At 37.3% G+C, this 22678-nt stretch overlaps 1 protein-coding gene across 3 annotated transcripts in view; it reads right to left on the bottom strand.

The window, feature by feature from the left end:
• SACM1L (SAC1 like phosphatidylinositide phosphatase) overlaps nucleotides 1-22678 on the bottom strand; it is a 56170-nt gene that overhangs the window by 6321 nt on the left and 27171 nt on the right. For all 3 annotated transcript variants that reach the window (NM_001194852.4, NM_001357303.2, XM_077990837.1), the window contains 11 exon segments: nucleotides 208-300; nucleotides 418-511; nucleotides 1235-1307; nucleotides 1423-1492; nucleotides 3695-3833; nucleotides 6919-7017; nucleotides 7740-7819; nucleotides 15209-15277; nucleotides 16087-16173; nucleotides 16955-17040; nucleotides 19444-19545. In NM_001194852.4, the coding sequence (NP_001181781.3) occupies nucleotides 208-300; nucleotides 418-511; nucleotides 1235-1307; nucleotides 1423-1492; nucleotides 3695-3833; nucleotides 6919-7017; nucleotides 7740-7819; nucleotides 15209-15277; nucleotides 16087-16173; nucleotides 16955-17040; nucleotides 19444-19545 (992 nt within the window).

Below are 22678 nucleotides of genomic sequence, written 5' to 3'. Positions count from 1 at the left end.
ATGTGTGAGACACTCTGAGGAAAAGAAAACAAATGCTCCACAGTTACTGTACTCCTCAGCCTGACCTCTTTGGAAAACTTAAGTATTTATATTTCATGTAATGAAATATAAACAACATATAACGTTTTAAATTAAGGAGACTGAAACCATCTATACCTTCAGACACAATGCTTTTAAAAACTTGAAAAATACAAAATGGTTTCTTACAGCCAGGAATTTCCAATCCCTTGGAACACTTAAAGGACTATGAGATTCTAATTCATCCACTGAATAGTTTCCAAGAAATAAGTCTATGGAATCCTAGAACAGAAAGGAAGAAATTAGTAACTCACCAAACTCAGTGTGAGATAACATTAGTGATGAACGATGCAAAGAGACAACCGCCTAATGCCAGGAAAGCATCAAATACAAACTTACTTGTCTAAATCCATCGGAAAAGTTGTTCTTATAATATCGTATCATTGAGTTCCAGCCATCCATTATAAGTCCCAAATGAGTTCTCTTTCCAGTTCTGGTTAAAGAGGTTAAATTTTAAGTTACAGGTTTGTACACTGAATTCTCACACTGTTTTATGGTCAATAAGCATAAGGTATAGAAATGAGTGACAGATTTTAAAAACTATCGCTGAAGATATAGATACTTCACAAAAGAAATCACTTGTAGGTCCAAGAAATACCTATTTTCTTTCTAAAATATTACCAAAGGAGGCACAAAGAAACACACTAATTCCAGTTGCAAAGACAAGAAATATGAAGAGAAATACACAGCCCAGGTTAAGTGGTAGGACACAGCAAAGCAGAGACTAGAAATCTTATTCTGCTCCCAGGGAATCCACACAGCAGAAAAAGAGCCACCGCATGCATAATACATTCAAAATGTTCTAATTCCTCATTACTCAGTGTGGTCTTTGAAAGCAGCATCAGCATCACCTGGGTGCTTTTTAGAGGCACATCTCAAGACTGGTGCTTCTGGTACACAGTAAGGTCTGAGAAGCACTGTGGAGCGGTGGCTCTCACCCCTCCCCAAGCATCAGAATCTCCCAGGGTGGCTAAGAACACACCAGAACCTGGGCCTCATCTCCCAGAAATCCTGACTCCACAGGTCTCAAGTGAAGCCCAGACGCTGGAGATTTGCTGCTGTTGCTGCTGTTGTCTGAGAGCTGCCCAGGTGATTTTTAAAAGCTCCAGGACTGTGAACTACTGATGTGGAACGCTATTTTAAAAGCACGGCTTGCCTGGTAAAGTCAGTCTTCAAGGCACCAGTTCCCGCATATTGCTTGGCACAGGCATTTGCGTTGTCAGCCCAGGCTGTAGAAAAAAGTGAAAATAGCTGATAACGATTAAGATGACAAAGTTCTAAATCCAGAATATTAATTTATTTCAAAATTTGAGCAACTTTGTCTATATTAAAGAAATGACCTACCATTTTTGTAAATCTTCTCAAATTCATCTTGTTCTTCAAGCTTTTGTCCCACATGCAAAACTCCTAGTCTCTGGAATAAAAACCACACCCAGATTTATGTGTAATAGATTTTAGCAGACATGATTTAGGAAGAAAAAGCAGCCCCCAAATTGTATCTCATGGTTCCTGGTTGCTGGATGCAGGCCAGAAGTGTCTGTTGTCTACAGGGAGCCCCAGCTTGCAGCAGCCGTCTCCTGCCCAGGGCAGACGGTAAAGCCTCTCCTGAGGGCACCTTTGCCTTGCAGCTCCCGCACTCCCTTGAGGGACAGCAGCAGGACTATATTCAGAGAGTGTGTCGGGAGGGAGAGTGAAAGCAGCTGTAGGATTCCAGCCGCTACTTCCTCCCTCTCACCCCTAATCTTCCACTGCTTCTACCCCCTTGAGATTCCCTCATATGCATCATCCTTCAACTTCTTCACCCCTGAGTCACCCCAACCTTACCCTCTGTCCCAGGGACCTTTGAGAAACTGATGAATGCCACCTAATCTACCTCCCCAAAAATACATACACACACACAGACCTTCACAAAGAATATCCCGGGGTTGCTGGGCCCCCTGAATCCCTTCTATGGACTCCCCTTTGGAGACCACGAACCACAGATGAGGGGTCCCCACCTTGTCTCAGACCATCACCTCTGAGAACCACCATCTTCATTGCTTACCTCAGATGACACCTCATCTCCACCTCAGAAGGAGTTATTCCCACCCTCAGACACAGCACAGGAGCCACCTTGGTGACCTTTAGCTGGGTAAGAACTCTGCCTTCACTGGCGGACGTGGAGAGGCACAAGTAGATAGCCCCTACACTAGCAGGCAAAGCTGCTGGCGAGGCTCCTGCCCCCACTCTCTGAAGGTTGGTTAAGTTTCATAATACTATATATAGCATGTAAAATTGTAAAATATGGATTGCAGAACCTAGTCAAGTAAGTTTTGGTTAATCAGCCATGGAACCAAACCATTCCTAATATTGTTTCTATTAAAAAATACACTCAGAAGACCTTCCAACAGACAAGGACATAGCACAATACAAACTACAGACTATTCCAACAGGGACAGCACTCCTCTAGCAGGTGCGACTTCAAGATTCACGAAGCATTCATTCTGAAGGGGGTATTTTACCTCCATAATTTCTTTCTCGGTATCATACAATTGTCAGAAATAAAGTTGAATGCTTACTAATTCCCTGAACAGGAAACCATGTGGTATGCATTTTGTCTGCCCCTCACAACAAATGCCAATGTGATTTAGAAATTGGGGCTCTACGTCTTTTTCATTCCAAATATACACAGAAGAAAAAAACTATTTTTCTCATCAGCATAGTCTAGTGATAAAGCAAAGCTGTGTCAGAAACTTCTTACTTTGGAGTCAATATCCCTTGCTAGTAATAAGAGAAAGATAAATAGAAACAATCTTGAGGTGCTACTTTTGTACTAATGAAATAGAAAAAAAAGAGGCTAGACACAGTGGCTCAAGCCTATAATCCCAGCACTTTGGGAGCTGAGGCAGGTAGACGGCTTGAGCCCAGGGGTTTGAGACCAACTTAGGCAACATGGTGAAACTCTGTCTCTACAAAAAATACAAAAATTAGCCAGGCGTGGTGACACACGCCTGTAGCCCCAGCTTTGTGGGAGGCTGAGTAGGTATGATGGTTTGAGCCCAGGAGGCAGCGGTTGCAGCAAGCCGAGATTGCGCCACTGCACTCCAGCCTGGGCAACAGAGCCAGACCCCGTCTCAAGGAAAAACAAAAAAAATTAAAATTAAAATATCAAATGCTGGAAAGAGTTCAATGAAATGGATTTACTTATTCATTGCTGGTGTCAGTGTAAACTGGAATGACCCTCTTGGAAAATAATATATGTATTCTCTTTAACCCAGTAATTCTACTAGGAATTAACATGAAGGAAATAATTCCAGTTAATAATAACATATACAGATGCATTCTCTACAGTGTTATTTATAAACTAAAAATGTAGCAATCTGAATGGCTTAGTAAATTACAGCACAACAATACAACCATCATAAATGCTAAGGGAAAATGGCAAAAGTGAAAACTGTGCATACATAGACTGACCATAGTTATGGAAAATGTGACATCCATGGGCAACACACAAAAATAAAAAGAGCTGGGTTAGGGTGGGGGCAATGTGAATATTTTATGTTACTGGGTTTTGAAGATGATGTTTAATTTTCTGCTGTGTTGTTTTTCAATTAAAAAAAAAAAAAAGCATTCGCACCTGAAGTTGGGCCTGAAGTGAACGACGAGCTAACAAACTCTGGATCACATTGGTTCTATCTAGACAATCCATGCAATTGCTTCGGAACACGCCTTCCTGGTTTGCCACCACCTGGCCAGCAGAGTCCACTAGAAAATAACTAAAACATATTTGTATAAACACTCTCATACCAAAGAGGTCAGATTTACTAAGGACTTAACTCTTACAACATGGGTCTCATTTCAGTGACGTTATTGAAAACTGTAAATTAAAAGGTCAGATAGGAATGTGTAGTCAGGCATATGTGATTATCCTAGACCAAAAAGAAGTCTAAATGGCTGAGGCAAAACAGTCCCCCATCCAAAATATGGCTGAAGATTAGAGATCATCTCACCCCAAAGATGTGAAAAATAGAGTTAAGAGTATTAAAAAGGTGGTTGTGCAAATCGATCATGTTTCCCAAAGCCAGATGAGGGTTTCCTCTAACATTATTATTCCAACTATATCCCTGGATATCAGGGTTTTATGATTCATATACTATCTTTAGAATCCTCTGGGTTGCTTGTGAAAAAAGATTCCTGGCCTTGAGATCAACTGAATCAGAATCTCTGAGGCAAGGATTGAATATTTTGCATTAAAAATACTTTTAGCTGGGCGTGGTGGCGCATGCCTGTAATCCCAGCTACTTGGGAGGCTGAGGTGGAAGGATTACTTGAGCTTAGGAGTTCAAGACCAGCCTGGGCAACATAACGAGTCCCTGCCTCTAAAAGAATAAAAACTTAGCCAGGCATGGTGGTGCATACCTGTATATAGTCAGAAGGCTAAAGTGGGAGGATCACTTGAGCCCAAGGGTTAAAGGCTGCAGTGAACTATGACCACACCACTGCACTCCAGCCTGGGTGACAGAGCGATATTCTGTATCTAAATTTAAAAAAAAAAAAAAATTCTTTTTAATACTTTCAAAAATTCTTTTTTTTTTTTTGAGATGGAATCTCCCTCTGTTGCCCAGACTGGAGCACAGTGGCGTGATCTCAGCTCACTCCAACCTCTGCCTTCCAGGTTCAAGTGATTCTCCTGCCTCGGCCTCCTGAGTAGATGTGATTACAGGCACCCACCACCATGCCCGGCTAATTTTTATATTTTTAGTACAGATGGGGTTTCACCATGTTGGCCAGGCTGGTCTTGAACTCCTGACCTCAGGTGATCCGTCTGCCTTGGGTTCCCAAAGCGCTGGGATTACAGGCGAGAGCCACAGCCCCCGGCCAAAAAAAAAAAAAATTCTTAAATGGGTGATACATGCAAACAGTACAAGATTTATAAAGTATAATTGGGTATTCTTTGAAAAATCAGTTTCCCTTTCTCCCCTTAAACACCCAAATCTCTGTACTGCAACCAACCACAGTTACCAGTTCCCATGTTTTCTTTAACAAGCTCCTTGATAATTCTATGAATTCAAAAATCTGACAACACACAGTGTGCTGGTTAAGAATATGGATTCAGGAAGCAAACAATCTGTTTGCTAGCTTTAGCATCATATGCAACTTACTAACTGTAGAACTTTAAATAGTAAGCTTATTCATCCACAAAATGGAGGTAACAGCAGCACCACCATTAGGCTTCTCTAAGGTTTGAATGAGACAACACATAATGCACATAAAGTACTTAGCACAGTGTATGGAACACAGCATACAATGAATACTGGATAATATTAACTACTGAAATTATTTTCCAAAATCCAAGAGGAGGAAGAAAATGCAACAGATTCATCAAGGGCTAAATACAAATCATGACCTCAGGAACAAGACCCTGGAAGAATGTGTTAGGATGAAAAATCTACATATGGATCATGCAGAATTGGTAAGGTTCGTTTAGAGTTGGTGTACATACATATGTGTGCAAGGGTGTATATGTGTGTTTGTACCCCATTAATACTTATAAAATCCCAGATATGTTATAAATATTATTGCTTAAACTATACAGTAAGTTATCATCTCTACTTTACAAATGAAGAAACCAAAGTCTGAAGATAGTAACTAAGTGGCCCTGGGTCATATTACTACTAAGAGAAAAACTTAAATTCAAATCAAGGTGTGTTGGACTCCAAAGCCCAGATTCTTTCCACTACCCCAAAAACCCCTAGAGAAAAGTCTCAAGAGATCATCTGAGAGTCACCAGTGAAAGCTCTGCTCTCCCTGTGGACCACGGTGAACGGCAACGAACACAAACTCTGGAGTCAACCCTCCTTCTTTCTTACACTCCTGCATGGCAGCAATTAATGGGTGAACCCAAGGAACCACCTCCTCCAACAACATGCCGGGCCCAGCCAATGTTTTCTCTAATGGCCCAACAACAGTAGGTCAATTTCCCTTCTGTGTTCGTGACAAAACCTCACAGAAAAAAAGCAGATTTAAATAACTGTAGTTGATTACCTAATGTATATAAAAAGACATTTTTGAGAACTGAGCAAATATCTATCAAAGAGGTTTTACTATATTATTGTGTAACAAATTAAAAAGTGCATTTGGGTTGGCAGGTTTACAACTATCACACATAGGCAGAAGAAAATGATAGTATGGTTAACAGATTCCTTCTTCTGGCTTTTAAATCAGTAAAGACTGACGCGCACCGAGTACGGTAAACCTGAACCAGTATGATAATATAGTACTGCAAAGACATTCAGACTTTTGATCCATCAATCCTACTCTGAAGAATTTTTTAAAGAAATAAAAAGATTTAACAGATGTAAAATATCTATAATGATTCATGGCACCACAATCTTTCATGATAGAAAGAGGAAAGGAAATAAACCAGGTGCTCAGGGTGAAGAAAAGCACTTCTTTAGAACTACGTTATGACAAAACAATACAGAAAAGCCATTAAACCCTATCATTACAGACACTGTACAGGTTAACAACAAAATACTTGTGATAGAATGTCTAGTGGAAACAACGATATAAGATATTAGTAAACCAAGTTCAATTATATAAAAATTTGTAAATGTGTGGTAGATAATTTATAAATATATGAAGATACCTGGCCTTGGGTCATTTTTAAGAATTTAAAAATATTTTGAAGTCACCAAGTCTCATCTTTCCAGTAAAGAAATTAAAAATAATAAAACAGTATAGATAAGCAATGACAATCCAGTGAACTGTATTTATAAGTCTGCTGGATGATGCATAATAAAATATGACTGATATATATACCTCTTCTCTCTGCCTCCTTAAGGAAATAATATAGCTTACCTTAATTCATCTTGCATTTCTGCTACCTGATCCAATAAAATACTTAGTCGATCCCATCTCATATTTTTACATTCCTTATGGAAGTCAAAGGCAATGTATCTACCAAAAGAAAAGATATTCAGAAACCGACCAGAGATCATTCATTTTCCTTCTATTAATAATACCTTCATAAGCTGATTTTCCCCTTTATATCAGTGCATACATATTTCTTGGGAATACTAGAACCTCCTTCACTCTGGGTTTATCACTATACATATACTACATGCACACACATACCCCTTTCTCATGCTCACACCTATCAGAGGAAAATATATATATATATGATATGAGCAGATATATATATATATATATATATATATATATATATATATATATGTATACATGAAAATACAAAATACATGCATATGTCTATCCTCACATGTTCTTCTGGGGGCCCTCAGCAAGGAGTAGAGGAGAAACACAACAAATGCTTAGTGAAGTAAGCTCAAGTACAGCAATCAGGTATGCCCTGCAAAGAGGCCTTAGTCCAAATTCCTCAAGACAATTCTAGTGGCAAAGTATGACCTATGGAAACTCTCTGGGGCACAAAGCCTCAATGAGGGAATTTGAATCAGAGACTAAACTCAAAACTCGACTGAAAAGAAGTTATTCTGCAACATAATTTAATGCTACAGAAATTTCAAGCCAACAAAATATCATGCTCTGATCTATTGAAAAAAATGCAAGCTGAAATACATGTCTAGTGAGCTCTATGTAATCATGCACATATGTAAGTGCACATCTCATGTGAAAAGATCTGCAACAGATTTCTAGTGAGGTACCTCATCATTCCACTTCCCAAAGAAGACACCATTGTTGCAAATGTCTGCTCAAGTGGCTTCTCTGAGCCCTTCTGGTTAATCTGTAAAAAATTTCAAACACCATAGTTTTCAGTTAATTTCAAAGGAGAGAGTGACATCAGAAAAAGGACAAAGTAGGAAGCTCTAAGCTCTCATTCTCCCACAGAAACATAAAAAAATCCCAGAAGCTGTCTGAGCCAACTTTGTAGGAGCTCTAAAAAAAGATCAAAGGTTTTATAGTAACCTACCCAAGCACCCAATAAAGAAAAAGTCACTTTCAAAATGGTGGGAAAGTTTTGTGGCATTTAACTTGTCCTTGACCCAGCCCCTCCCCAGAGTGGTGACAATCTTAGTCTTACATGGGAATAACCTGGTTCTTAGTTCTCCTCATCAAACTAGAGGAGGCAGACCAGACCTTATCTGCAAATAATTGTGGACCTCTGTTCTAACATGAAGGACTAACTGGTCTCTGTCCCACATATCTCTGAACACGAGCAGTACAAGTGGTGACCACTGCTTGTAAAAGCTACAAGAGGAATATAAATCAATGGATGCCTGAGGCAAAATATCCTGTATGGAAACATATAATAGACCATTTAAAGACTGGAGAAGAAGCTGGGTGATATTCTTTGGGAAATTAGGACTTTCAAAAGCAGCCATGTATATGAAGGAGTTTTGAAGGCCACCCACACAACCAGGCAAGATGCATGCTCAGAAGAGTCCTGAGAAGACCTTAAACCTTCACCACAGACTGATCCCTAGGCTCACAGCAAGCCTGGCTAATCAGTAAAGGACTGTCCCAGCATACAAGTCTGCAAAGAATGGGGGACAGGGTTGTTCTCTCATTTTTGCTTTCCTTTTTTGTCTGTCTATTTCAGTTCTTGGAATTCAATGAAACTTGTCAAAACAGCTGAACATAAGCAAAAGGAACAGACCTCAGTGAACATACACAATAAGAAACAGTTTTGGCAAAAATAGTTCTGAAAAGTCTCAAGAAAAAAAAAAAAGGATTAGTAGAGTCTTTAACAATCAAATAAAACAAAAAACTCCCAGCAAACCCTAGGGGAAAAGGAGACTCTGACTTCCAGAGTTATGATATCATAATAATCAAACATACAATTAAAAAAAAAATCACAGGTACACAAATAAACAGAAAAAAATGGCTCACTCAATGGAACATAAGAAATTGACAGAAATTGTTCCTGTGGAAGCCAAGACAGGACTTGGCTTATTAGATAAAGACTAGACTTATTAGACTAGACTTACTAGACTAGACTTATTAGATAAATACTTTAAAGCAACTGTCTTAAAAACAAAGAGCTAAGGGGAAACACAGACAAAGAACTAAAAGAAATCAGGAAAACAATACACAAACAAAATGAGGATATCAACAAAGACAGAAAAATTATTATAAGAAGCCAAAATATAATTCTGCAGCAAAAGAGCACAAAAAGTGAAATAAAATATTTAGCACTATGGGAATTCCAGGAAGAGAGAGAGAAAGGAGGAGAGAGATTTGAAGAAAAAAAAAATAGCCAAAACCTTCCCAAATGTGATGAAACATATGAATCTACAAACCAAAGCTCTGAACTCTAAGGAGACCCACACCAAAAACATTATAATCACATAGTTGAAAGACAAAAACAGAATCCTGAAAAGCAGCAAGAGAGAGAAGACTCATCACACACAAGAGATTCTCAACGGGATTATCCGCCAATTTCTCATCAGAAATCTTGGAGGCTGGAAGACAGTGGGATCATATATTTTAAATGCTGGAAGAAGAAAAGCTGTCAACCAAGAATTCTGTATCTGTAAAACGTCCGTTAAAAATGAAGGAAAAATTAAGACATTCATAGATAAACAAAACCTGAGGTAGTTTATTATCATTAAACCCAATCTATAAGAAATGCTAAAGGGAGTCCTTCAGGTTGAAATGAAAGTATGCTACACAGTAACTTGCAGCCATAGGGAGATATAAAAATTTCCAACAGGCTTGACGTAGAAGCTCACGCCTATAATCCCAGCACTTTGGGAGGCTGAGGCGGGCAGATCACTTGAGGTCATGAGTTTGAGACCAGCCTGGCCAACATGGTGAAACCTCGTCTCTACCAAAAATAAAAAAAATTAGCTGGGTGTGGTGGCACACACCTGTAATCCAGCTACTCGGGAGGCTGAGGCAGGAGAATCGCTTGAACCCATGAGGCAGAGGTTGCAGTGAGCCAAGATTGTGCCACTGTACTCCAGCCTGGGTGACAGAATGAGACTCCATCTCAAAAAAAAAAAAAAAAAAAAAAAAAAAAAAAAAATCCAAAAAGGTAAAGACAAGGGCAAATATAAAAGCCAGTATTATTGAAATCCTGGTCTGTAACTTCACTTCTTATTTCTACAGGATTTAAAAGTCAAATGCAGTCCAGAATGGTGGCTCACATCTGTAATCCTAGCGCTCTGGTAGGCTGAGGCAAGAGGATGGCTTGAGGTCAGGAGTTCAAGACCAGCCTGGGCAATATAGTGAGACCCCCATCTCTATAAAAACACAAAAAAATTAGCCAAGCATGGTGGTATGCGCCTGTAGTCCTAGCTGCTGAGGAAGCTGAAGTATGAGGATTCCTTCAGCCCAGGAGTTCAAGATTACACAGAGCTACGATCGTGCCACTGCATGCAAGCCTAGGCAACAGAGCAAGACCTGTTCTCTAAAACAATAAATACATACATACACAAATAAGAGCCAATTGCATAAAAATAATTATGTTACTGAAAATATATAAAGATGCAATTTGAAATGTTAACATAAAAAGGAAGCAAGAAGGCTTTACAGGAGTACAGCTTTTGTATGCTTCTGGTATCAATTCAAATTAGATACTTATAACATTAGGATATTATATGTAATCCTCATGGTAACCACAAAGAAAACAGCTATAGAATATACACAAATGAAAATGAGAAAGTAATCAAAATATATCACTACCAAAAAAAATCAACTAAGCACAGTAAGAGACAGTAATGGAGGAAATGAGGAACGAAAAGCTAAAAGACACACAGAAAACAAATAACAAAAGAGCAGAAGTAAATCCTTATCAGTAATTACTTTAAATGTAAATGGATTAACTCTCCAATAAAAATAAGTAGACCGGCAAAATGGAAAAAAAATATGATCTAACTACATGCTGTCTCTGAGAGATTCATTTTAGACCTACCTAAAGACACATACAGGTTGAAAGAGAAAGGACGAAAAAACATATTTTGTGCAAATAGTAATCAAAAAAGAGCTGGAATAACTACACTAGTATCAGACAAGATACACTCTAAGTGAAATATTGTTACAAAAGACAAAAAAAGAACATTGTTTACTGATTAAATGGTCAATTTTCCAAGAAGATACAATTATAAACACATATGCAACAAACCATGACAGCCTGAAGATGTAACTAAGCACACTGACAGAACTGAAGGGAGACACAGAAAATTATATAACAATAGTAGGGGCTGGGTGCGGTGGCTCACGCCTGTAATCCCAGCACTCTGGGAGGCCGAGGCGGGCAGATCACGAGGTCAAGAGATTGAGACCATCCTGGCTAAATAGTGAAGCCCTGTGTCTACTGAAAATACAAAAAATTTGCTGGGCGTGGTGGTGGGTGCCTATAGTCCCAGTTACTCAGGAGGCTGAGGCAGGAGAATGGCGTGAATCCGGGAGGTGGAACTTGCTGTGAGCCGAGATCGCGCCACTGTACTCTAGCCTGGGCAACAGAGACTGTCTCCAAAAAAAAAAAAGGAAACTTCAATACCCTACTTTCAACAATAGAACAATTAAACAGAGACGAATAAGCAAATACAGAATAAAATAGAGAAATTAAACACCATCATAAGCCAATCAGACCCAACAGACACATACATATTACTCTACCCAATAACAGCAGAATACACATTTTTTACAAGTACACATGAAATATTCTCTAAGACAAACTATACTCTAGGCCACAAAACAAGTTTTAACACATTTTTAAAAATTCAAATCACATTAAGTATATATTCTGATCACAACAGAAAGCTAAAAATCAAGAATAGAAGGAAAACTAGAAATTTCACAAACGTGAAAAACCAACAACATACTGAACCACTGGTTCAAAGACAAAATCCCAGGAAGAGAAATTAGAAAATACCTGAGACAAATGAAAACAAAAATACAATATACCAAATGTATTAAATAAAGCAAAAACAGTGCTGAGGAAAATTTCTCGCTGTAAATGCATACATTAAAAAAGAAAACCTCAAAGCAATAACCTAATTTTACACTTTAAGGAACAAGAAAAAGAAGATCAAACTAAACCCAAAGCTACCAGAGGAAATAATAAGAATTAGAGATAAATAAAATAGAATATATAAAAACAATAAAGTCAATAAAACTAAAAGTTGAACTTTGAAAAGATCAATAAAATTCACAAACTCTTAGCTAGAATGACCAAAACGAAACAAAAGACTTAAATTACTAAAATCAGGAGTGACAATGGACATTACTACCAATTTCTGAGAAATAAAAAGGATTTAAGAGAATACTATGAACAACTGTGTGCCAACAAGTAGGATAACCCAGATTGGCAAATTCCTAGACACATAATCTGCCAAAACTGAATCATGAAAAAAACAGAAAATATAAAGAGACCAATACATAGTAAGGAGATCGAATCAGTAATGAAAACAAACAGAAAAAAAAGTCTCCTAACAAAGAAAAACCTCGACTAGATGGCTTTACTAGTGAACTCACCAGTGAATTCTACCAAAATTTAAAGAATTAACACCAGTCTTCCTCAAACTCTACCAAAAAGATGAATAAGAGAGAATACTTTCTAACTTATTCTGTAAAGATAAGATTATCCTGATATCAAAACTAGACAAAGATATTACAAGAAAAGAAAACTACAGGCCAATATCCTTTATGAATATTAATGTAAAAATCCCCAACCAAACACTAGCACACCAAATTCTGCAGCACATTGAAAAAGTATATACCACGACCAAAGGGATTTATTCCCACAATGTAAGTCTGGTTCAATATACGAAAATCAATCAGTATAATACACCACATTCATAGAATGAAGGAAAAAAAACAAGCATCTCGATTGATACAGAAAAGTATCTGACAAAATTCAACAACTCCTTCTTGATAAAAACATTCAACTGGATAACTTAGAAAAAGAAGAAAAGTTCCTCAACATAAAGGCCATTATGTGAAAAACCCACAGCTAATATCATATTTAATAATGAAAGACCAAAAGCTTTTCTCCTAAGAAAAGGAATAAGGCAAGGATACTTGCTTTCACAATTTCTGTTCAACATAGTATTAGTAGTTCTAGCGACAGCAATTAGGCAAGAAAAAAAAAAATAAAAGGCATCCAAATTGGAAAGGAAGCATAAAATTATCTCTGTTCACAGATGACATGATTTTACATACAGAAAATCCTAAAAATTCTGCAAAATAGCTATTGGAGATTATAAATTCAACAAAGTTGCAGCATACAAAAATCAAGACACAATAATCAGTTGCATTTCTCTATACTAACAATGAAATATCCAAAAAAGAAACTACAAAAACAATTTCATTTACAATAGCAAAACAAACAAACAAGCACCATTCAGGCATAAATACTCAAAAATAAATTTAAACAAGGACGTGAAATGCATGTACACTGAAAACTGCAAAATATTGCTGAAAGAAATTTTTTAAAATATAAATAAATGAAAAGACATCTGCATTGCTGGACTGACAAACAATATTACTAAGACAACAGTACTATTCAAAGTGATCAATCTGTCAATTCAATGCAATTGCTACTAAAATCTCAATGCCATTGTTTGCAGAAACAGAAAAACCAAGCCTAAAATTCATAAGCAATCTCAAGGGATCTCAAGTAGCCAAAATTATCTTGAAAAAGGGGAAGGAAGTTGGAATTATCACATTTCCTGATTTTAAAACTTATTACACAAAGCTGTAGTAACCAAAATAGTGTTATCCTGTCCTAAGGAAAGACACAGAGACCAATGGACTAGAACAGAGCGTCAAGATAAGACCTTACATATGTGTTCAACTGATGTTTTATTAGGGTGACAGACTATTTAAAGGAAAAGAACAGTCTTTTATAAATGGTGCTGGGAAAACTGGATATCCATATGCAAAAGAATGAAGTTGGACCCTTACCCCTACACTATATACAAAAAATTAACTCATGTGCAGTGATAAGAAGTAATACACAGACACACATACACAAAAAAAAATTAACTCAAAACAGACCAAAGGCCTGTAAGATCTAAAACCATAAAGACTCTTAAGAAGAAAATATAGGGGTAACTTTATGTTATTGGATTTGGTGACAATTTCTTGAATTTGACACCAAGAGCAGAGGCAACAAAAGAAAAACTAGATAAGCTGGACTTAAACAATTTGTATCCCAAGGACATTGTCAAGACAGTAAAAAATCAACCTAAAGAGTGGGAGAAAATATTTGTAAAGCACCTGTCTGCTAAGAGATAAATATCCAGACTTCATTAAGAATGACTACAACTGAAACAAAAACGACCTGATTAAAAAAGAGCCAAAGGATTTATGTAGGCATTTCTCCAAAGAAGATACACAAATGGCCAATCAGCACATGAAAGGATGCTCAAAATCACACAAATCATTAGAGAAACGTAAATCAACTCAATACCACGAGACACCACTCCACATCCATCAGGATGGCTATAATTAAAAACTCATACACACACACACACACAAAAACAAAACAAAACAGAAAACAACAATTGTCAGCAAGGATATGAAGAAACTGGAACTCTGGTGTATTGCTGGTGGGAATACAAAATGGTGCAGCCGCTATGGCAAACAGTATGGTGGTTCCTCAAAGAGTCAAACATAGAATCACCATATGATCCAGCAATTCTACTTCTAGGTAAAAGCCTAAAAGAACTGAAAACGGGGACTCAATCAAACAGATCCTTGCACACCACCAATGTTTATACACACACATACACACACACACACACACACACACACACACACACACACACACACACAATGGAATATTCTTCGGTCTTAAAAAAAGAATGAAATTCTATACATGCTACAAGATGGATGAACCTTAAAAACATTAAAAAAGACAAATATTGTATTATTCCACTTACATGGGGGTACTCAGAATAGACAAATTCAGAGAGACAGAAAGTAAAATAGAATTACTAGGGGCTGTGGGGAGGGAGGTAATAGGAAGTTAATTATTTAATGGATAGAGTTTCTGTCTGGTATGATGAAATGTTGTGGAAATGAACAGTGATGATGGTTGCACATTATGAACTACTTAATGCCACTGAACTGTACACTTAAAAATGGTTAAAATAGTAAATTTTCTGTCAAGAAAAAGTTAAGGTTTCCCCTGCCCCCACCCCAAGAAACATAAGAAACATACCAGATTGATTATAACTTGTTTTCCATAAATAATTACTTGGGAATCAAAATGCCTTTGGAAACCATCCATCTAGAGGGAAAAGAGTTACATATTTTACTGGAGTACATTATGTAATTTATAAATATAATTTAAATATTTATAATATTTTAAAAGGACCTCCTTAAATGTCTTATTTCTTTTTTTTTTTTTTTTTTTTTGAGACGGAGTCTGGCTCTGTCGCCCAGGCTGGAGTGCAGTGGCGCGATCTCGGCTCACTGCAAGCTCCGCCTCCCGGGTTCACGCCATTCTCCTGCCTCAGCCTCCCGAGTAGCTGGGACTACAGGCGCCCACAACCGCGCCCGGCTAATTTTTTGTATTTTTAGTAGAGACGGGGTTTCACCGTGGTCTCGATCTCCTGACCTTGTGATCCGCCCGCCTCGGCCTCCCAAAGTGCTGGGATTACAGGCGTGAGCCACCGCACCCGGCCAAATGTCTTATTTCTATATTCAAAAGAATGATGTCAGGATGTGAACTATGTCTTCTAGATATTCTAAATGTCATCTAGTAATCATAAGCTATTTTACTCTGAGCTGCAACACTGCCACTTTAATTCTGAGTACAACCTCAGAGGAATATATTAAGTACTCTAAAAAGCATAAATTTACAAATCTTACTGAGATCTCTTAAATCCTTACTTGCCACGCCATTCAGTCATAGTTTGTTTTTCTATATTTCTAACATACCACCTACACAACTTTTGGTTTAGGGGTTTACTATGTGCTAGAACCAAGAAGAGCCTCAAAGATGTTGAATGCTGATTTAGGGGAGATACATTCTTTACATGCAAATTATAATGCTATTAAGCTTCTATTTTTAGCCAACAAAAAAGGCATACACACGTGATTTGCTGCTTTGCTGATCTGTGGCAGTGGTTTGTACTTGAGGTTTGGTCTTTGGGACCAGAAAACAGGAATTGATCCTCGAGTCTAAAAGAAAAGAAAGAAATGTGAAAAGAAACACAAACATATTTGTTTTTCTCACCTTACTTATTGTCAGCGGTATATAAATTAATGAACATGCAGGGAAAAAAGTAATACAACCTACCAAATATTTTAAAAATCCACGTGTATCTCTCCTAAAGTTCATATTTTATGAAAAAACATTTAGAACTTTTTCTCCTTCTAGTTTTATATACACGGCATTTGTGTAGTAGATAGTTCTTTATTTCCCCGAAATTCTACATTTATCTATGAGTAAAAATTAACAGGTTACATCTGTTATATAATTTGGCATTATGAAAAAATTAGAAAATTGCTTTATTCATTTTCAAATGGATATGTTTATCAACACATGAATATATTTGGACACTAACGCTCTGGAGCAGCAAGTGGTCCACAACTCCATAAGGCAAGAGAAGAGACATCTCACAGTGGCAGGTAAAGTCAATCATAAGCCATCAGCTTGTCCTATCATCACTGCCCTGAATACATGTAAATGGTTCAACAGACAGATGGCTCCATTTCCATAACTCTCCTTGCACCTCCTAGCCTACCCTCTCCTCCAGGGATTTAATTTAAGGGCAGGAAATGTCAGTAGGTTAGTGCCAGATTAATGGACTTTCCTTTTTTGGGTGAACTTTTTCTGTAGATAAAAATATTACATAAGAACGGAGGGGAAGGCAAAAGAGGGAAATTTCAACATGACAGAAAATTATAATCCAAGCAGAAAAGGCCAACTCACTGACTGCCTAACAGACTAACAACTTGCCTGTACAAATGAAGCTTTGCTCCCATTGTAGTGCACAATTTGTTCTGTTTCTACAAAGTTAGCTGCATGGCCTTCAGAATCAATTCCTAAGTAGAAAAAAAATTAAGAATTAACTATACTGATTACGTAAAGAAACACTTCAGAAACCCACTAATTCAGGTTAACTTGGAGAGAACTAAGTCAGTTCAAATTAGTGGAAAAGTCATTATGAAAATACAATTCAAACAAACTCATTATACATGATCAGAAAACTAACAGAAGCTCGCTCACTTTAAACAGGCTTAAAGAGGAATATAAAAACCTATTAATAAACAGATGAAGTTGGTTGCTCTTAAATACACTGATTGTTCCTACATGCAAAATTCCTCTAAAATAGTGTTTCTCAAACTTGAGACATCTTTTAAAGAAAAAAAAAAATTCTCAAGGATCCCTGAGAAAATGTCCATAGATCCTAATTTGAAAAATACTAGTTTGAAAGGTAACACTATCAATTTAGGTAATTATACTTAGTAACAACACAATACTCAATGTAAATACAGGCCATTTTATTTTTATTTATTTATTTTTTGAGATGGAGTTTCACTCTTGTTGCCCAGGCTGGAGTGCAATGGCGCGATCTCGGCTCACCACAACCTCTGCCTCCCAGGTTCAAGAAATTCTCCTGCCTGAGCCTCTCAAGTAGCTGGGATTACAGGCATGCGCCAGCATGCCCCACTAATTTTTGTATTTTTAGTAGAGATGGGGTTTTTACATGTTGGTCAGGCTGGTCTCGAACTCCCAACCTCAGGTGATCCGCCCGCCTTGCCCTCCCAAAGTGCTGAAATTACAGGCGTGAGCCACCACACCTGGTGAATATAGGCCATTTTAAAATATTTTGTTATAACAATGCAAAGCATCCAGCAGATGCTTATACTGATTTTAATTATGAAAATGAAAACACAAAAACTGTATGTGATCCTCTGTAATTCCATAAATATGGCTCACAAAACCTAGTTCAAAAAGCAAAGTGGATTCTTGATGCTGTTTAGTTCTTTCAAATATTTGAAGCATTCCTTTAAAAATGTATTTACATAATCTATTTTTACAATGAAAAGCTTGCTAAGCAAATGCAACTTTCAAGCTAGTCCCTGACCCAAATTACCAAATTATCGGAAAGAAATCAATGGATTTTTAACTGTGCCAAGTATTTCCTAACATCCTTTCTATCTCACATATTTCTCACATATAACATTCGGAGGTATATGCAAAGTATCACTGTTTTTGTTACCATATCACCAGAAGCAGCCAAAATTATACAGCCAAATCAGCAATGACATGACTCCTCAATACTTTATGAGATTACTTGTCAGAGGCACAAGCTATCCTTGTTTCCTTTCGTAATTCCCACTAAGGAACAACATCCAGTTATTTTTAAAAGTGAGAGTCAGAGTGAGAGACAGTATGTGTGTTTCTGTGTATGAAAGAAGGATCTTTACGAAAAGATTTGCAAGACATATTAAGAAAAAAAGGAACCAAGGTACAGAAAAATATGCATAGAATATTATCACTGTCTAAAAAAAGGAGGAAGAGAAGGGCACATACCTGTATTAGCATAAAAATTATCCGGAAGGATAAACAAGAAACTAACATCTGATTAGCTGGTAAGGGGGTAAGAACCGAGCAGATGAGGTCAGAAATGGGAGATATTTTTCATCGCATTAAAAAAATACTTTTTGATATTTGAAATATGTAAATGCACTACCTGTTCAAAAAATTTAATCAAAAACTGTTTCCATCCAAGAAAATCTAGTTACAAGAGAGTTGCTATCTCTAATTTGGTTTGTGATCTTGGCCAGGTCACACACTCAATGTTATTCTTCCTCTGCTACGAGAGATATTAAACAAATAATCTCTACAACTTTCTGGCCCCAAGCTACAATTTATTTAATGGCTTACGGCCATAAAATATGCTGATATATTCTGGTTAAAAAAAAATAGAAAGATTGGAGAAACTCCTTTTCATAATGACAGTAAGCTTTAATATAGATTTTTAAAGTTTAGTTCAGCGAAATAAGCATGTTGCTAGTACAAAGTCTGGAAAATAAATGCTCAAAATGTAAATGTTCACAAAGTTGAAGGCATAAAGCAAATGACTAGCTTCATGCATGCAAAAAAACCTAAAAGCAATACAAGAAAATACTTTCTAAGTTAGGTTACTGAAAACTACACTGAGTTCAGCTGTGCTTTCAGACATCCAGCAAACAACATGATCAGTTCCTCTTCAAGCAATAAGCAGCAGCCTACAAGTATAACATTAACATTTGCAATGTAATAACAGTAGCTGAAGCATGGAAGACCTACCTAATTATTATAATGAAGTAGGAGATAAATACTTAGCAAGGCTATCAAATGATAATGAAAACAAATAAAATATAAAAGGTTACATTCGTGTCACCGTAAGACAAAATATTAATTACAGATATGATCCATGCTGACAAAATTAATCTCACCTCTTACATAATAGCGCACACCAGCTCTGAAACAGCTCCTCCTCGAGATGAGAATCCAATCAAAGTATTTTCCATTAATAGAACATGAATGCATGGTAATAACTTAACTACATTAAGAAAAATACAACATATAATAGAAATCATAAGCACTGTTTCTAGATTGTTTGAATGCATCTACCTTAATAATGGTCTTTAAGAGAAAAAATGACAGAGTATACAAATCTTCCTGAATATTCACAAGCCCTCAGTACTATAATCAACTGTGAAGCTCTGTCAAGTTAATAACCCTGTGACATGAACGCAATATATTTAAGAAGTTCACTATGGTGTTTTTATTTAATGATATGCTTCCCTTTTCCTGATATCCTCAATCACTTTCTAAAGAATTAAGTATAAACCACATCACTGAAAAATCTACTCTGAATGGAAAACATAAATTTAAAATAGATTAACTTTCAAATAAGAAACAAAAAAGCGGGGGAGGGAAGGCTAGGCTTCTGCAGTTAAGGGAAAAAAAAAAATGAAATGCATGACACATAATTATAAATTAGCCATAACAGCTGGTAAGCATATGAAGATTCACAGATTAAAGTGAATTAAACAAAAGTTACCTAGAAATGGAAATTCTGACTCTACCTTATCCTCAAAATAGAAAAGGTGAATCTCAATATGAAAGACTGTATCTCCCCCTTCTTTATATAAAGTTATTTCCCTTAACTACTAATAAGTGTATATGCTATAGGACACTTCCTACACCATTCAGTAATATAAACAATCATATACCTAGAAATTCTAAAGGCTGATCTCTGTACTTCATTCCCAGAGTAAAGGGTTGCAAAAGCTTTTGGAATTGGCATACCTCTTAAATGTTTTTATTATGAAATATAATAAACAGTAAAATATAATGTATGCAACTATTTACCATAGTTAAATACCCATTTAGTATGGGGAGTTGATATTAAATGGGTAAGAATTTCTTACTGGAGTGATGGAAACAGGATGCTGGTTGCACAACACTGTGAATGAAATTAATGCCACTCACTGAATTACACATCTAAAAATGATCAAAAAGGCAAATTATTAAATATATTTGATCATAATTTAAAAAATTACACATACACACACCCCTTTGTACCCACTAGCATCTCTGAAGCACCTTTCTGTGTGGCTCCCTTACTGCTCTCTGAGAAGTAACTACCATCCACTCAGCTCATCATTCCCTTGTCTTTCTAGTTTTGCCACTAAACAACTTCCTGTTTAGTCTGCACAGCTTTTGGCTTTTTTTTTTTTTTTTTAAACGTAACAGGAATTACCCTGTATGTATTCTTTCAGTTCTCCTTATTTGCTCATTATAGTCAGGAGGTTCATTTGCTGCTGCTATGGCTATATAATATTCTACTACATGACTAGATTACAGTTACTTATCCATTCTACTGTCCATGGACATGCCAGGTGTTTCCAGTTTTACTATTATAAACAGTGTTGCAATAAACATCTCTGTACAGAACAAGCAGAAGTGGCTCTAAGGAGCAGTACTGCTGGGTTACAGAGTATATTCCTCATCTGATCTTATTAGGAAATTCCATATTGTTTCAAGAATTACTTTGGCTTCTCACCTTTACCAACATTTGATATTGTCTGCTTTTTTAAAAAAAAATTATTTATGCATTTATTTACTTGAGAGAGAGGCTCTTGCTGTGCTACCCAGGCTGGAGTGCAGTGGCACCATCAAGGCTCACTGCAGCCTCAAACTCCTGGGCCCAAACCATCCTCCCGCCTTGGCCTCCCAAGTAGCTGGGACTACAGGCACATGCCACTATGTCTGGCTAATTTATTGTCTGCTTTTTAATGTTGGCCACACTGTGGCTAGCGGAGCAGGGGGGTATGACAGAAAGGTTTTATTGTTTCATTGGCCTTACTTTTTCTCCTTCCACATTTGTTGAGGTTTGGTTATGGCATTTTCTACATGTAATACTTTTTCTTAATATAATTTGATGCATCCATTATAAAGCATAACAGCATAACAAAATATTTGTGAACCTACCATCCAACTTCAAAACAGTACCAAAACCGTGAATCTATTTATCTGCTCCTTCCCTATTCTATCCAATTGTGTTCTCACCTAGAAGTAACTATTCTCAGGTTTATGGAGACCATTCTCCTATCTTTTTAGTTTCATCACATGCAACCACGACTTAGAAACACACAGCTTGCTTTTTTGTAAAAATGAAACTACACTATTTATAAACTTCAAGCCCTTGTGATGTTCATGGTATTGCTCTAACATGGTAATGTGAACATTCTGGAAAGACCTCCTGGTACGAATGTATTGGGTAGGCACTGGAGAAGTGCCGGCAAATTCACAAAAGAACACCAAATGATTTTCAAAATGGTACCTAATGACATCAGCAATGAGTTGAGTTGCTAACGACTCATCTCTATTACCTGGTATCAATAGACTTGATAAGGGCTCCTCTTGAGCTCCCAATTCACTTTCCTTTGAAGCCCATAGCACTAGAGAAGACTCCAAGGTAGTATCTGCTCCCTTACTCACCCAAATTATCTATTTTGAGCCAGGGCACAAAGACGAGCAGGGCAGATAAGCCTGCTCTTAAAATCCAGCAGAGAATATGACTGACTGCTTTATGAATCATGTTCCTCTGATTGTAAGACAAAAACATATACACTTTAGAGAATTCAGAAAGCATGAAAGGAACAAGAATAAAATAAAAACTGAATCCCATCAGCATTAACTTTTAAAATGTGAGTATATTACTTCCAGCCTTTCCTCAGTGAGTTACTCCCGGGAACATCCACGCCTTCTCTCCAGGATGGCCATTTCACATACTGCCCTCAACCTGCAACATTTCTCCCTCATCCCACTCACAGCCCATTATGTCACTTTATATGGCGCTATAAAAATAAAAGCCCTCCACAGGCCCCGATCACGTTTACACACCCACCAGCATCCACATCCAATCTGCTTCCCTTCTACAGTGGGAGGTGAGCAGTCCACACCAGGCCCTCTACCTGTGCGCTGACCCCACCCACCTCACACATTCTTGGACATCACTCTAGCATGCACCTTCACCAATTTTCCCCTTCTCAAAAATCTTTTGAGTAGAGGTCTTCCTCTGTCACCCAGGCTAGAGTACAGTGGTGTGATCATAGATCACTGCAGCTTCAAAATGGGGTCAAGCGATCCTCCTGAATCAACGTCCTGAGCAGGTGGGAC

Source organism: Macaca mulatta, chromosome 2 (genome assembly GCF_049350105.2).
Source record: "Macaca mulatta isolate MMU2019108-1 chromosome 2, T2T-MMU8v2.0, whole genome shotgun sequence".
In the NCBI taxonomy this organism is placed as follows: domain Eukaryota; kingdom Metazoa; phylum Chordata; class Mammalia; order Primates; family Cercopithecidae; genus Macaca; species Macaca mulatta.
This window is presented reverse-complemented; position numbering and strand designations above follow the sequence as displayed.